Raw genomic sequence first — 13,231 nt, 5'->3', positions numbered from 1 at the left:
GCCGCAGGAAAGAAATAGCCAATCACGAAAGAGAGTCCCCGGAAGGGGCTGGAGATAGGGTTTAGCAAGTGTGCGACCCTACTAGGTTGGTGTGGTGAGTGTGATTATCTCTTCTCTGCACGCCTCTCTCTTCTCTCCTCACTTTCCGCTTCCAGTATCGGGGAGAGGGCGATTGGGTTCCTGGGGGTACTCAGAGTGGGGCTGGATCTGCGGGGCGACTTCTGTCGCCTTGAAGAGGCGACCCCTGCGGCGCTGAGAGGGCGACTTCGTCCCCACCTCCGTCCTGAGCAACTTCTGCCCTTATAGGGACGCAGCAGGCGGCGAGATGTCCTGGGCCGGCCTTCTCCGCGGCCTCACCACGTCCCTCAGTCGTGGTAAGTGAGCCTGGGCCGCAGGGACGAGGACGGGTGACTTGTGTGGCTTTTGCCAGAGTGAGGACGGTAATACCTTTAAACACGGTGCCTGTTTTGTTTTGGAGACAGCGTTTCACTGTAGTCCAGGCTAGTCTCTAATTCGCTTTGTAGCGAGACGGCGTTGAACTTCTGATCGCCCGCTTCAACCTCCCGAGTATTACAGGGGTTCTCTGCCACGCCCCCGGCTCAAAGGGCAGGAGGTGGGAAGCTCCTTGTGTCCAGCAGTTTAAGTCAGTCATGGTCATGGCTCCCACACATAGATAGTGGTGAATCCCTGGGATTGTGTTGCCTAGTGATCCTCTGTCTTAGAGTGTGTAAGTACAGTCTGATTTTCATGCAGCCATCATACCAACAAATGTTCGGCCCTGGTTAGGTGTCTCGCCATTGTGTTTATTCCCTCAGCAAGTATTTATTGGTGGGCTCCTATGGGTGAGAGATCCAAACCAGGTATTTCAGTCATTCATTCGAGTGCGATCTAAGTCTGAGATATGCCTCCCACGGGAGGGGAACTTTTGTGTTTGTAGTCATTCCCCAGACATCAGGTATCTTGCAGTGACCTGGGGAGATATTGGGGATTTCGTTCACTTAGATGTTCACTATCCAACCTGGTCTACATAGGGAGTTCCAGGGCAGACAGCTATATAGTGAGACCCTGGGTTTTTTGTTTGTTTTGTTGTTTGGATTTTTCGAGACAGGGTTTCTCTGTAGCCTTGGCTGTCGTGGAACTCGCTCTGTAGACCAAGTTGGCCTCAAACTCACGGAGAGCCCCCTACCTCTGCCAACCAAGTGCTGGGATTAAAGGCGTGTGCTACCACCACCTGTTTTGTTTTTAATGTTCAATTTTGTGTGTATAAGCTTTGCCTGTGTATATCTGTTCATCTCTGCTTGGCATTTGTACAGGGCATCAGATCCCCTGGGACTGGAGTTACAGATGACTGCGAGCTGTTATGCAGGTGCTGGGAATCGAACCTGGGTCTTTTGTAAGAGCAACCAGTGCTCTTAACCACTGAGGCATCTTTCTAGCCCCTGTATGAATGTTTTGCCTGCATGTATGTAAGTGCATTACGTGCACATGTTAGACCCCTGGAACTAGAGTTACAGAGGATTGTGAGCCACCACCATGGGTGCTGGGAGTCAGACCCCATCTTCTGCAAGAGGTTCCAACCATTGAGCCATCTGTTGATCCTCACTAAAACCTCTAGACGTCTGCAGTTTTGACCTTGTAAAGGGTTTGGATCCCTCCCCAGAACATGGTAACCAAGTAGTCTCCATTGTGTCTCTCCAGGCCTGGCCCTAGGTCCCCAGCTCTGGGCCACACGTTCCATGGCCACCCTGAACCAGATGCACCGCTCAGGCCGCCCGAAGGAACCCCCTAAGCGTCTGGGTCCCACAGAGGGCCGGCCCCAGCTGAAGGGTGTGGTGTTACGCACATTCATCAGAAAGCCAAAGAAGCCCAACTCGGCCAACCGCAAGTGCTGCCGAGTGCGCCTCAGCACAGGCAAAGAGGCTGTCTGCTTCATCCCCGGGGAGGGCCACACCCTGCAGGAGCACCATGTGGTCCTCGTGGAGGGCGGTCGGACTCAAGACCTGCCCGGGGTTAAACTCAAAGTTGTGAGGGGCAAGTATGACTGTGGCCACGTGCAAAAGAAGTGACCGTGATTGACAGTGGTCAGGCATTGGGTCCCCAGAAACCACTTCTTCTTGCTCTAGGGACCGCTACTCTTGGACTCAAATCTTGCTCCGACTCATCAAGACTGCTATAAATCTGCCAACGTTCTGGAGGTGAACTGGAAAGAAGCGCCCTTCTACCCACTCCCTTGGCTTGTGTGTTCAGTATCCACAGGTGGGAGCTCATTGCTGGGTGGGAGTTGAATAAACACCTGCAGCTTGTGGTGTCGACCTTCGTGTACTGTCTCCCTGGCTGTGGTGACAAATACGCATCCCTGTACCCCAGTTCCTTCTTCCAGAAGAAAGTTCCCTGACAGAGGGACTGTTCTAGGTGCTGATGATTATTAGCCAAATGTTCCACATGCTTAGTGCATGTGTGTGGTGGTGATGGGGTGCAGGCCCTGTGGAAGCCTGGCCTACATGTGGCCATGTGCCAGGTAACAGTAAGGCTGATACTGGAAGGGCGTTGAAATGGTTAGATTCTTAGTGATGGCCGGAGACTCTCCTGGGGGTGGGAGGGGATTGTGCCTCTGCTTGCTGATTCTTGCCTAGGTGCTGTTATTTATTCTGGAGGGTGGAGGAACAGCAAAACAGCAAGTGCTCTTAGCCACTGAGCCCTCTCCAGCCCCTGGGAGCCCCTTACCTCTGGCCTTCAGTTTCCTGCCTTGGATAGTGGCATCAGTTGGAATTTGGCCTTTTGTGATCACAGGCGTGGCCATGACAGTTTTAAGCTGTGGGAGATATGCTCACATTATTAGGCTCTGGAGTTCAACTGGACACACACACACACACACACACACACACGTTCCTGCCTAATATTCAAATGTACATGACATTTATTGATAAAGAACCTTGACAGCTGGACTCCATGGCTCACACCTGTAATTCCAGTACTGTAGAGGCTGAGGCAGGAGATTGCTTTGAGTTTGAGGCCAGTCTGGGCTATGGAGTGAGTCTTTGAAGAAGAAGGAAAAACAAAGCAAAACCTCAACTGATCTGGATCTTGGAAGTTTGCAGCTAATACTTGGTGCAAACGCAGCCTCTTGACAGCCTCCGATTGTGCACACGTATGTACATGGATCAGGGCTGGAGCCAGACAGGAGCACAGCTTGCAGACAGACTTCCTGAGTTTCATATGTCCTTGATGGAAGCAGAATCCCTCATACCCCAGGCCAACTCAGAACTTCGGGTGTAGCTGAGAATGCCCTTGAGCTCCTGGCCCTCCTTCCACCTCCCCAGTGCTGGCATTACAGGCATGAATCATCATGCCCACTCTTAAGTGATGCTGGGATGGACACATGGGGCCTCTCACATGCCGGCCAAGTGTTCCACCACTGAGCTGTGACCTCTGCCTCGGCACCAGTTTTTGTTTTGTTTTTCTGGATTAAAATTGTGTGTGTGTGTGCATGCGCACACTTGTGAGTGCAGCTGCGCTCGGAGGCCAGAGGTGTTGGATCCCCCAGGAGCTGGAGGTATGTGTTGTGAGCTGCCTGATGTTGGTGTTGGCAACCCAATCTGGGTCTTCTGTAGAGCAGTTTGTGCTCCCGACTGCTGCACCATCTGCCAGCTCCTTAACACCAGCTGTTTTTGTTTTTTATAATAAATTTATTTCTATTTTCTGTGCATTGATGTTTTACCTGTATGTATGACTGTGAAGGTGAAGGATCCCCTGGAATGGGGTTACAGACAGTTGTGAGCTGCCACATGGGTGCTGGGAACTGAACCCGGGTCCTCTGGAAAAGCAGCAGTACGCTTACCCACTGAGCCATCTCTCCAGACCCTTAACACTAGTTTTATTGGGCAGTTGGGAGGATTTAGAGCAGGCGTTAGGGAAACTGCCCCCATAGCTTGTCCGCTGTCAGGCGACTCTGTAGGAGGGAGAGTGCTGTAGAGAGGAAGATGTTACCTGGCAGGAGTGGGGTCTCTGAGACCTGATGAGAACTGAGAACTAGCCTGGCAAAGGTGAGGTGCCCCAGGGCAGTAAAGACATTGTCCCCAGGTGGAACTGAGACTCTTCAGAACATCACGGTTTCCTTGTAGGCATGTGCTGGTTTCAAGGACTGATGCCCTAGCTGACCTCTGTCCCCTGCTAGCAATCAACCCATTCCCTAATGTGCAGATGAGACAATGTCCGGGACTAGAGAGGCTCGGTGAGTGCAGGTGGCTGCCAACAAGCCTGATGATCTGAGCTTGATCCCCTGGATCCACGTTAAAGGAGAGAAGCTACCCCTGCAAGTTGTGCTGACCTCACCACATGTGTTTCCCAACCCATGGGTTGTGACCCCTTTGAGGTTTCACAAGGGTTGCCTAAGTCCACCAGAAAACACAGATATTTCCATTACTATTCATAATAGTAGCAAAATTACAGTTATGAAGTAGCAACGAAATAATTTTATGGTTGGGGTCACCACAACATGAGGGACTGTGTTAAGGGGTCACAGCATTAGGAAGCTTGAGAACCACTGGTCTACAGGAACTAAAGAGACCATTGTGCCTCTTTTTTTTTTTAATTTAAGATTTATTTATTTATTTAATTTGTTTATGGTGTTTACAGTGCATGTATGCCTGCAGGCCAGAAGAGGGCACCAGATCTCATTACAGATGGTTGTGAGCCACCATGTGGTTGCTGGGAATTGAACTCAGGACCTTTGGAAAAACAATCAGTGCTCTTAACCTCTGAGCCATCTCTCCAGCCCACCATTGTACCCCTTTCAGAGAACTCGGGTCAGTTCCCAGCACCCACACTGACTCACAGCTGTCTGTAACTCCGGTTCTTCCTGTGGATTCCTGCACTCACATGCACGAACCCACACAGTGACACACAATTAAGATTTTTTTTTTTAAGTCACTGTCTCCTTATAAGTAGCTTTCTCTTTTTGTCATAATTCTGAGATTGGTCCATTGGATGTTTTGTTTTTTGGCAGAGTCTCATGTACCTCAGGTTGGTCTGGAATTCAGTATACAGCTGGGGATGACTTTGAACTCTTGATCCTCCTGCCTTGGATTAGATGCGTGTGCTATCAGGTCTGGCTCGGCCTGTTTTTGTTTCTGTTTTTATTTTTTACACAGTTTACCCACTGACATCCATACATGAGGCAGTTCTCAGGCTTCCTGACTTAGAGATGTCTGTCACTTTATGGTGGCTCCTGCTTGAGAGAAGGAAGATGTAAACAAGCTGGTTAGGCCTCTGGTTTGTCACAGCAGGAGGGCCGTGATGCTGAAACAGCAAGTATGTAGGGGAACCACACAGGATCCCCCCCCTTTTTTTGTTCAGCTGAGGACTGCAAAGCCACTTTTGACTTTAACACCATCCAGGAGAAGGCAGTGTATCCTGGAAGTCCCAAGGGGCTGATCATTTAGTACTGACAAATCCTGACCCACATGCTAGAGCGGGCCACAATGACACCGTAGTGTCTCACCCAGGAATGTATGACTCTTCCATACTGCTCGAAAGACACATAACAGATGCCCTTGCCAAAGTCAGTGAAGGCGTGAAAGACCTGTGGGAGAGAGAGTGATGGAGTGAGGCTGGTGCCCCCTTCCTCCACCTTAGCAGGCTCCCCGAGCACCAGTGGTACCTGGCCATACTCTAGGTGCTGGGGGCACAGTGATGAAAGAAGAGGCTAGATGCTGAATACTATTGGGGAGAGCAGTGGGCATTCTTCAGGAGGGAGGCAGGCATGAACAGGTATGAGGAGGTGAAGATATGGGAGGAGAGATGAGAAGGCTTGGGAGCTACATGAGGTTCTGGAGAAAAGAGCCTTGCAGATGGTGAACCGTCAATGCCAAGATCCTGAGGTCAGGGTGCCTGCAACAGACCGAGGGAGAAGTAGGAAATGGGCTCAGGTAGGTAATGAGCCCCAAGACTTTGGCACCCTCTCCCAATTTTATCTTCACCCATTTGTTACTGGTTGATTGAAGGATTCTATAGAGCCCTGGCTAGTCTCAGATTCAGAGATCCACCTGCCTTTGCCTCTCGTGCTGGAATTAAAGGCCTGTGCCAACACTTATTTGAGACAGGTAGCTCAGCTTGGCCTTGAACTCCTGATCCTCCTGCCTCAGCCTCCCAAGTGCTGTGATTTGAAGTGTGCACCATTGGGCCAGGCTCCTGCATGCCCTTTCTGTGGCTCAGTTTCTCAACTCTAGGACTTTGGTTCATGCATTACAGCACCTTTAACAGTACCTTGAACACAGTAGCTGCTCAGTAAATGCTTTAATAAAATGATTACTCAGTAAGCCTCTTAGAGCAGGGTCTGGATTACTGTAGTATGACCTTGATCATTGGTAGCTAATATCACAGACCCCATCAATGAAACCAGAAACCCAGCAGGGTGACTGTTGGGCACAGCAGCTTGGAGCTGACCAGGGCTGAGTGGAGATTCTGAACTCACTGACGGACTGGGCTGGGTGAGGCCACTTCATTTTCATAGTCATCCAGTAGGCAGACCTGAAGCCTGTATATGCAGCCACAGTTCTCCCGGGTGCCCCACCTGCCAGGTGGCAGTGTGTCTTCAGGTCCCTGCCACCCAGCCAGTTCTCTGGGTCAGGAGGAAGGAGGCTGAGGGCTAAGCTTTCCAGCACCTGAAACAAAGTCCTATCCATTTGCACAGCATCTGGTGCATCCAGGCACTACAAGAAGATGGGCCTAGGTGCTGAGGCGGGGCCAGGCCTGGAAGACTGTTGCTACTTTGGGGGTGGGGGGGTTGGAACTACAGTGCTCCAGGGAGGAGCCACGCCCAGGCTGAAAGCGTTGACCTGGGGAAGGAACCAGAGCCCAAGAGAAGAGACCAAATGCATTTCGAAAGACTCTTGTGCCTCCAGCTAGAGTTCTTAGGTCAGTGTTGCCAACTTGTCAGAAGCCTTGACTATCCACAGGATTTTAGGGCTGGCGCTGAGTGGTGCCAGTCAGTGGGCTCGTGTGCACACCCCGTACGCTTGGGAAGGGGCTTGGGATGCAACAGGGTTCCCCCCTCCCTAGCTCTGCTGCTGTATCTCCCAAGAAAGGGAGCCCGACACAGTGGGCTGATGGGGGGTGAGACAGTGCTATCCCTGCAGCCAGCTCCAGCTACATTGCTGTGGCTCTCGGTGGCCCATTCTGTCTTCGCTCCCCAGTCAGCTATGATGATCTCAATCTGGGCACTGTCCAGCAGCTCCTGCCACACCCCTTCCATCACCAGGTCTACAAGTTGCCTCTTGAAGCACTGTCTGGAAGGGAGATGCTGGGGCTGAGACACAGTCTTAAAACCACTTCCTCCACAAAGCCTCTCCTGATCACCCTGCTTAAAGTAGCTGCTCAGGTTTGTCTTTTGGGACAAGAATGCATCTCCTGTCACACTATCCCCTTCCCCATTTCCATCTTGCTATGGCTCCAGGATGCTGGTCTTCATGCCAGACCCCTTACTCCTGATGCTGGTGGAGACCAGGTTATCTGCATAAATAAGGCAACTCACTAGACCTCTGAGCTGGGAGTTCTGGGGCCCAAAAGATAACGCAGAAGCTTGTTAGTGGAATGAGCTGTGTCAGGACAAACCTCGGTATGCATGGGAACTTTGTAAATGAGGAAGTGTAGGTATGGTGGTGTGGATCTGTATTGCCAGTACTTGGGAAGTGGCAGCTGGAAGATCAGGAGTTCAAGGCCAACCTCACCTTTTGACTGTGTTCAAAGTCAGCCTGGTCTATGTGAGACCCTGCCTCAGGAGAAAAAAAATCATATTCTGGAGCCAGGTTATCTGGGTTCAAATTCTAACTCTACTATTTATTTATTTATTTAGAGACAGTATCTCACTATGTGGATCTGAGCTGTCCTAGAACTCATGTAGATCAGGCTGGCCCTAAACTCACAGAGATCACGTGAGAGTGCTAAGATTAAAGGCCTGTGTCAGTATTCCCAACCCACAAATATTATTAGATGTTAGCTATCCTCTATGTTTTAGTTTCTCATAAATGGGGTAAAGAGACAGACTTAACAGATATAACAGCAGGGCATGGCTCAGTGGAAGCATGCTTTGCCTATCATTCCTGAAGACCTAGCTTTCATTATATCACAAAGACCACCAGCACCGAAACCAAAACAATGACAAAAGTCAGATACGATGTGGTAGCATACACGTGGAGTCCCAGCATGCTGGAGGCTAGCAGTTCAAGCCTCTGAAGCCCTCTGTAGAAAACAACGTGGCAGAATAAAAGCATTCGCTTGCACCCTGTAGGGGCCGAGGCCTCGCGGTCGACCCTGCCCATCAGCTATACTCTCCAATACACTTCAATCTGGGGCGTTTTACTGAACCCATCTTTCAAGTTCCTGTATCCTGACGCCACGGACCCGTCACCCAACCAGCTTCTCCTTTCGACTTTCTCTGATGCACTGGGTCTCAGAGTCCCTCGGTCCCACCTTTCTGCGCCTCCAACATTTAGCCTTGCCCCGCCCACCCTTTCAGGTTAGCACCCTCAGCTTAAAGTTTTATGCAACTCCCTCCTCGGGCCCCCTCCCTCTAGGTCACGCCCCCTGACCCGGATTAGCTCCCCTAGCTGTCACTCAGTCCCGCTCCCTGCCTGGGACACCCGTGTTTTAGGCCCCGCCTTCTAAGTGTTAGAATCTCCCCAAGAGTAGGCCCCGCCCACAGGCCAGCCGCTCCAGGCGTTAAGCCCCGCCTACCAGGCTGAAGGCCCCGCCTTCAGGTGTTAGGCCCCACCCCCTGGACCCACGCTCTCTGCGGGAGTTGAAGAGGAGGTTGTGGCCGAGCGGTGCGCGCAGGCAGGAGCCGGCCAGAACGCGGGAGTCATCCACCCCGTCGCGCCAGGCTCGGCACACGGGCCGGCGCGGGGAGGCAGGTAGCTCAGCATCTGCACTAGCAGATCCGGGGGCAGCGCTTCCAGAGTCACGCGCGGAGCTTGTCATCTGCCGTCGCGAGGTCCGGGCTCCCATGTCTCGCCGCCTGCGTCCTCTGGGTGAAGAGGGGTCGGCGGGTCAGCTTCCCTGGGTCACGAACTGGGTTCAGGTTGCCCGACTGCAGACAAGATGGAGCAAATCGGTTCCTCTGAAGCCAAAGACCCCTCCAAATCTAATCCAGTCCCAGCGGGGTGTTGCGGAGCATGCCCGTAATCACAGTACTTTTAAGGCAAAGGCAGGAGGATTACCGTGAATTTGAGGCCAGCCTGTCCCACATAGTGAAACCTTTTAAAAAACAACAAAGCTCAATGAAGGGAACCATTTCGGCCCAGACCTCCTCCCTACCCCACACCCTTTGTGCCATCCTAACTGAACAAGCAGGACACAAAAGAAAGTGACTGCCAAACATTGTCAAGACAAGGCATGGCAGCCCCTTCAGAGTACTTCACAGAAAAGTCTGTTGAATATGCTAGGCCTGTAGGCCGAAGATGAATGTCCCAATGTTGTAGAACAACTTTGGGTAATTGTCCAGACAGCCAGTTGTTTCTGTCTTTTCTCACATTTTTCGGAAGTCACTTGCATGCACTTCCTGCTTACTCAGTTAATATTATTTCCTTCTTGGGTCTCTGAGGGAGTTGAAGACCAGATAGTTATAGATACAATATTCCTTGTTTACCAGGTGCAGAAAGCAAGTTATGATAGAAAGTAAATTAGGTACAAGACTTTGGACTCATAAGATAGGATAGATATGGAGTATTTTCTCTGAATTTGTCAAATGCAAATGGACTAGACATTGTGGATGTATTTGTTGCCTGTATATAATGTATATTGTTATTGTACTTATTGTGTATCGTTTTTCTTGTTATAACCTTTATTATTTTATACAAAAGAGGAAATATAGTGATATTTTATTTATGTTTTAATAAACAATCAGAAGATAAAACTAAGCCACTAGAGGTCAGGTAATGGTGACACACACCTTTAATCTCAGGATGTGGGAGAGAGAGGCAGATGAAATTTAAAAATTTTTTTATTGATATTTATTGAGTTCTACATTTTTCTCTGTTCCCTCCCTTCTTCTTCCCTCCCCACTTCAACCCTCCCCCAAGGTCCTCATGCTCCCAATTTACTCAGGGGATCTTGTCTTTTTCTACTTCCCATATAGATTATATCTATGTAAGTCTTTCTTAGTGTCCACATTGTTGTCTAAGTTCTCTGGGATTGTGATTTGTAGGCTGACTTTCTTTGCTTTATGTTTAAAAACCACCTATGAGTGAGTACATGTGGTAATTGTCTTTCTGTGACTGGGTTACCTTACTCAAAATAATGTTTTCTAGTTCCATCCATTTTCCTGCAAAATTCAAGCTGCCGTTATTTTTTTTCTGCTGTGTAGTACTCCATTGTGTAAATGTACCACATTTTTCTTATCCATTCTTCGATCGAGGGGCATTTAGGTTGTTTCCAGGTTCTGGCTATGACAAACAAAGCTGCTATGAACATAATTGAGCATATGTCGTTTTAGCACGATTGAGCATCCTTTGGATATATACCCAAAAGTGGTATTATTGGGTCTTGAGGAAGGTCGTTTCCTAATTTCCTGAGAAATCGCCACACTGGCATCCAAAGGGGTTGTACCAGCTTGCATTCCCACCAGCAATGCAGAAGTGTTCCCTTTTCCCCACAACCTCTCCAGCATAAGTTGTCACCATGTTTTTGATCTTGGCCATTCTTACAGGTGTAAGATGGAATCTCAGAGTTGTTTTGATTTGCTTTTCTCTGATGACTAAGGATGTTGAACATTTCCTTAAGTGTCTTCCAGCCATTTTAGATTCCTCTGTTGAGAATTCTCTGTTTAGGTCTGTACTCCATTTTTTTTAAATTGGATTATGTGTTCTTTTGGTGTCCAATTTCTTGAGTTCTTTGTATATTTTGGAGATCAGACCTCTGTCTGATGTTGGGTTAGTGAAGATCTTTTCCGATTCTGTAGGCTGTTGTTTTGTTGACCATGTCCTTCGCTTTACAGAAGGTTTTCAGTTTCAGGAGGTCCCATTTATTAATTGTTTCTCTCAGTGGCTGTCCTGCTGGGGTTATATTTAGGAAGTGGTTCCCTGTGGTTCAAGTGTACTTTCCACTTTCTCTTCTATAAACTTCAGTATGGCTGGCTTTATGTTGAGATCTTTGATCCATTTGGACTTGAGTTTTGTGCATGGTGACAGATATGGGTCTACTTTTATTTTTCTACATGTTGATATCTAGTTATGGCAACACCACTTGTTAAATATGCTTTCTTTTTTCCATTTGATATTTTTTGCTTCTTTATCAAATATCAGGTGTTCGAAGATGTGTGGATTGATATCCGGGTCTTCTATTCAGTTCCATTGGTCCTCTATTCTGTTCTTATGCCAGTACCAGGCTGTTTTCAGTACTGTAGCTCTGTGGTAGAGTTTGAAGTCAAGGATTGTGATGGAGAGGCAGATGAATTTTTATGAGCTCAAGGCCACCCTGGGCTACACAATATCAATGCAGAAATGATCCAGGTGGTGTAGGCCCACACTTTTAATCTCAGTACTAGGGAGTCACAAGCCTTTAATTCTAACACTAGAGGGGAATATAAGAGGGAAGGAGACAGAGACTCAGGGCTCAGTCTGCAGTCACCCAACCTTGGTAGAGGTAAGACTTTTCTAGTAGCTTGGCTGTTTTGCTTTTCTGATCTTCAGCTTGAACCCCAATATCTGTCTCTGGGTTTTTATTATTCATGCTACAGTTCTCACCCACAATATCTCTTGAATCTTTTCTTTTTCTTCCTTCCTTTTGATTTTTTGAGACAGGGTTTCACGTGGCCGAGGCTAGTCTCAAACTTGCTATGTAGCCAAGGCTGACTTTGAACTCCTAATCCACCAGCCTTCACCTCCCACATGCTGGCATTACAGGTGTGTTGTCACCATACCCAGCTGGTGAGCTTTTTATAGGTACCCTACAACGTCCAGGTCATCAATATGGTGCATAGCTAAGCTGGCCCCACTGGCAACACTTCACTGTTGTCATCGAGCTTCTAGGAACCATCTCCCCATTCTAGGCTTTGACCTGGGTTCCTTGTTAGCCGCGTCAGAGATGACCTTTGAACCTTAGTTCTCAGGGGCTCTCCCCCACACCACACCACCTCCTGGCCCTGTGCTTCCTTCCTCACATGCAGGGGAAGCATTTGGATCAAGTGTTGCCATGTTTTCAAGCTAAAGGCAGAGTCCCTGGAGGCCACAAGGTCCCACACTGTCAGCCCATGTCTTTCTATTCTCATGTCCCTCCCTCTGCCACCTCACGGCCCCTGGTCTGGCTGTCCCCTCTCCGGGGAGCAGGTTGCTTACATTTGTGTTTCCTTCAGGTCTTTGCTCAAATGTCGTCACATATCTCTGCTTTATCACTTGAGGACCTCATCACCAAACCTAACCTCCCTCTTCGCTTTTCCTTAAACTTTCCCTTTAAGAAATTTATTTTTCTTGCCAAGTGTGGTGGCTCATGCCTTTTATCCCAGTGTTCCTGAGGAAGAGGCCGACAGATCTCTGTGAGTTTGAACCAGCTTGTCTACACAGAGAGTTCTAGGCCAGTCAGGGCTGGTCTTAAGAATAGAAGGAGGAGGGGCTGGAGAGATGGCTCAGTGGTTAAGAGCACTGTCTGCTCTTCCAGAGGTCCTGAGTTCAATTCCCAGCAACCACATGGTGGCTCCAAACTATCTGTAAAGAGATCTGGCGCCCTCCTCTGGCGTGTGGGTATAAATGGAGGCAGAAAGTTGTATACATAATAAATAAATCTTTAAAAAAAAAGAATAGAAGGAGGAGAAAGCTGAAGAGGAAAGACAGACAAATGGGGCTGGACCGATGGACGGGTGATCACGAGCACTTGCTGTTCCCGCAGAAGACTGGTTGAATCCCTTAGCACCTACACGGTGGCTCACAGCTGCTGCACTCTACAGCTGCAGGGATCTCATGGCCCCTCCTAGCTTCTGAGGTCACGAGACATGTGCACGTGCACACAGGCATACGTGCAGGCAAAGCACCCCTGCAATAAGATAAATGTTTTTTTTTTTTTAAAAAAGAGTACAGGCCAGGCAGTGGTGGTGTGCCCCTTTAATACCAGCACTTGGAAGGCAGAGGCAGGCGGATCTCTGTGAGTTCGAAGCCAGCCTGGTCTACAAAGCGGGTTCTAGGACAGCCAGGGTTACACAGAGAAACTTTGTCTCAAAATGCCCCTTCCCAGAAAGTACAAGTAG

The 13,231-nt window shown here is 49.1% G+C and overlaps 1 protein-coding gene across 2 annotated transcripts; it reads left to right on the top strand.

Annotated features, from left to right (window-relative positions):
* The first annotated feature begins 22 nt into the window (after window positions 1–22).
* Mrps12 (mitochondrial ribosomal protein S12) lies at window positions 23–2,312 on the top strand. 2 transcript variants are annotated; one of them, XM_041653910.1, is made up of 3 exons: window positions 23–94; window positions 307–374; window positions 1,699–2,312. In XM_041653910.1, the coding sequence occupies exons 2-3, from the start codon at window positions 326–328 to the stop codon at window positions 2,064–2,066; spliced, it is 417 nt and encodes a 138-aa protein (XP_041509844.1). In that variant the 5' UTR covers window positions 23–94; window positions 307–325; the 3' UTR covers window positions 2,067–2,312. The 2 variants fall into 2 exon arrangements, with proteins under 2 accessions (XP_041509844.1, XP_041509845.1); XM_041653911.1 differs by having other exon boundaries at window positions 67–85.
* Window positions 2,313–13,231: the final 10,919 nt, after the last annotated feature.

The sequence above is a fragment of the Microtus oregoni genome, unplaced genomic scaffold (assembly GCF_018167655.1).
Source record: "Microtus oregoni isolate MIOR12 unplaced genomic scaffold, Mior012 000006F_ref0000085, whole genome shotgun sequence".
NCBI lineage: Eukaryota > Metazoa > Chordata > Mammalia > Rodentia > Cricetidae > Microtus > Microtus oregoni.
The sequence above is the reverse complement of the archived record's forward strand: the minus strand, read 5'-3'. Positions and strand labels throughout refer to the sequence as shown.